General features: G+C 34.5%; 1 protein-coding gene across 1 annotated transcript; it reads right to left on the bottom strand.

Moving 5' to 3' along the window:
* Positions 1 to 984: 984 nt before the first annotated feature.
* On the bottom strand, positions 985 to 1811 carry LOC122016242. The gene is made up of 3 exons (XM_042573475.1): positions 1464 to 1811; positions 1322 to 1374; positions 985 to 1257 (listed from the first exon to the last, which is right to left on the bottom strand). Exons 1-3 carry the CDS (start codon positions 1670 to 1672, stop codon positions 1088 to 1090), a joined length of 432 nt encoding a protein of 143 aa, XP_042429409.1. The 5' UTR covers positions 1673 to 1811; the 3' UTR covers positions 985 to 1087.
* Between the last annotated feature and the right edge of the window lie 1449 nt (positions 1812 to 3260).

Here is a 3260-nt window from a genome sequence, read left to right as displayed (position 1 = left end):
GCTTGAGCTTCATTCGCCGCTCTTCCTGGAGCTCATCGTTCGCGTCGCACTCATTGTTTTGCTCAGCGCTCATCATTCGTATCTTACTCGTCGCTCTGCTTAGGGCTCATCGTTCGCGCCTCATTCACTGCTCTACCCGGAGCTCATCGTTAGAGTTTCACTCGTCGCTCTACTTGGCGCTCATCATTTGCATCTTACTTGTCACTCTGCCCGACGCTCATCGTTCGTGTCTCATTCATCACTCGCGCCTCATTTGTCGCTCTGCCTAGTGCTCTTTGTTCGCGTCTCACTCGTCTCTCTACCCGACGCTCATCATTCGAGTTTCACTCATCGCTCTGCCCTACATTCCTCGCTCCGTTCAGCATTCGTCGCCCGGTCGACACCTATTTTTACTTCTTACTTGGCATTTGCATAATCGCTTGATTGCTCTACTCAGCATCGCCCGACCTTCTTCTCGATATCACTCGGTCTCCCTCGACATTCGACCAATTGCTTACTTGGAATACACTTCGCACCATCTCTTACGTTGCTCAGCTTGACATTCCGTACGTCCACTACAACAAAAACATTAAAAGACAACGGTTAAAAATCATTGTCGTAGGCCTTTTAAAACCATTGTAATTGACAGTGTTGTTAAAAGTGGGGGCTACGACAACAGTTTTAAACCGTTGTCTTTGAATGAAAAGACAACAGTTTTGCAACGGTTTTAAACCGTTGTCTTTGAATAAAAAAATAACGGTTTAAAATCGTTGTTGTTTAGAACATTTTTTATTAACACTGCTAGTTTACAACCGTTTTTGGGACTACGACAACGATTTTTAACCGTTGTCTTTGAGGGTGATAGACAACAACAACGGTTTTAGATCATTGTCTTTTAAATTATTATCTTTTAATACCAATATATCATATTTCAATATAAATATATAATAAAGAATCATAATCACAAAAGAAAGAATATTTCTCATATCAATGTCATTCAAAATATTACTTATACAAGAATTATATTACAATCACAAAAGAAAAAACATGTCTAATATTCAAATAAAAGTTATCCCAATACAAATAAATAAATAAACTTCATTTACAGCTAATGAACAATTGTCAAAAGACTAGGAACTTGTGATGGTGGTTCATGCCATGTAGGATTGCAAGTAATTATTGTCAACTCAAGCCCCATCAAAATCTTCAACTTGTAGAATTTCATTGGACTCCTCTTTTTCACTTGCTGATTCTTCCATGTCAACCTTTTCCAACATTCTGGATTTTTGTGAAGCAAAGTATGTGAGCAAAGCATCAAAAAAAAAAAGGAAGAATATAATACCTGTAGAAGACATAAAACAAGGTTGATAGCTGAAATTTGGAGAAATGCAGTTGCTACAACCACAATAACAGATTTGATAAATCATATACTCTTCAAGTACCCCATTCATATCGGCAAATAAAACCATAACATAAAAGCTTACATGTAGAGGTACTGGTGTTTTGGCATAATAACATGTTGGACTGCAGTACTCAAGCTCCCCCTTGGCAGGCTCATCAGACCATGGAGAAACAAATATTTTATAAAGACCCTTGGCAGGCTCAAACTATGGGTTGTGGTAGTATGCAGTTGCTGTTGCTGAAGGCTAGATTGAAAAGTTTCTCCTAAGCTAAATCCACCAGATCGTGTCATCTGGTTGATATCAAACTACCAAATGAATGAAGAAACATGATCAACATAGATAAGCCAATTCCAAAAGTTCACCACAGTTCAACTAATGCATTTAATTAATTATGAAAAAAATAGATAAAGAAATATAGATTGTTGAGTGAGTATTACTTGTAATTGTCAAATCCTGGAAAACATTTAATGTTACTTGGAACGTTGGTGGCACGCTAGGAAACTTTGTCAATAGAACCTGCAAAATATAAACATATATTAGAAGAGTTCATCTTTATCTGAAGCACTAGTAACTCTTGACCATATACAATTTTTGATACAAGGAGAAAGTTTCAGGAAGGTTTATCCGAGACCTGCAAATGAAATTTGTAAATGAAATAAAATCAGACACAAATATAATCTGAACAAGAAAAACAAGGAAATATCAGTAATAAAGATTATCATCTCTAACATGTAATAAAAAAATTATTCTTTTTGACAATCTCATATATAATTTCAACCTAAAAACTCAGTATAGTTGACAACAATTCAAGGGGAAATCTAACATGTAAGTATAGTTATATAAAAAAGCTATTGTAAAACTTACTTGAGTCAAATTGCTATTAATGTGAGGCAAGATGAAACCAGATTCAACTCACTTTTCTGTGTTAAACTTGATCAAATGAATGCAAGTGAAGACAGGTGGGAGCTTATATCGCTATCATGTTGTAACACCTTATAAAAAAGTAGATCTTCCATTTTCAATTTAGTTAGAATGCTATACCAATGAATTTAAAAGTGAACTATTGTCCAACAAGTTAAAGAATAGCGCATATAATGATGGTTTTCAAAATTAGTGCTTCATTTAGAGAAAAACCTCAGTGCATAATAAACTTCAGAGCTAAAAAACATGAACCAATTAAATTTAAGCAATCATACCATATTCACCTATCATTACTGTTTTTATTAATCCATAACTGCTATTGTTTCTATGATTGTTGAGATTTCATACCATATTCACTAACACCATATTTGTCAGAACATTTTCTATATATCACTAGACAATTTGTATAAATAAGATCGTTAGCTATAATAATAAATCAATAAAGCAAATATTTTCCCTTTACTTTTCTCTTATTCTTTCTACCCACAAGAGGTGACATGGAATAAAGTTAATTACTTTGGCCCAGTGACTTCCACATCTTAGATGTCAAATGTATTGAACTCAACCACAGCAATGTACTTTAGGATTTGGTTTTGCATGATGGACAAAAATTATGAATTGGATTAAAAGAAGAGAAAAAAGGCTTTGGTATTTATTTAGATCTAAAGTTGCAGCAAATAATTCTTCATGTTAGAAGCTATTGTTGATCATAAATGACGCTCTAACTTATGTGCATGATGTTCCTTGAATTATGCACAAAGAGATCCAACCTGGTGTATCCTTTATTGATAAAGTGATTGCTTGTCCTCTAATGTACATTATGTGGATTCATTCGTAATGGACATTCCAATGGTGGCAACTAAATTTTTCACCGAAAACAACTTTTGTAGCTCATTCCTATAAGGGAAAGGAATAATTTTTTTCTTCTAAAAGACAATGTGACATTATCAATAAGAT

Source organism: Zingiber officinale, chromosome 8B (assembly GCF_018446385.1).
Source record: "Zingiber officinale cultivar Zhangliang chromosome 8B, Zo_v1.1, whole genome shotgun sequence".
NCBI lineage: Eukaryota > Viridiplantae > Streptophyta > Magnoliopsida > Zingiberales > Zingiberaceae > Zingiber > Zingiber officinale.
This window is presented reverse-complemented; position numbering and strand designations above follow the sequence as displayed.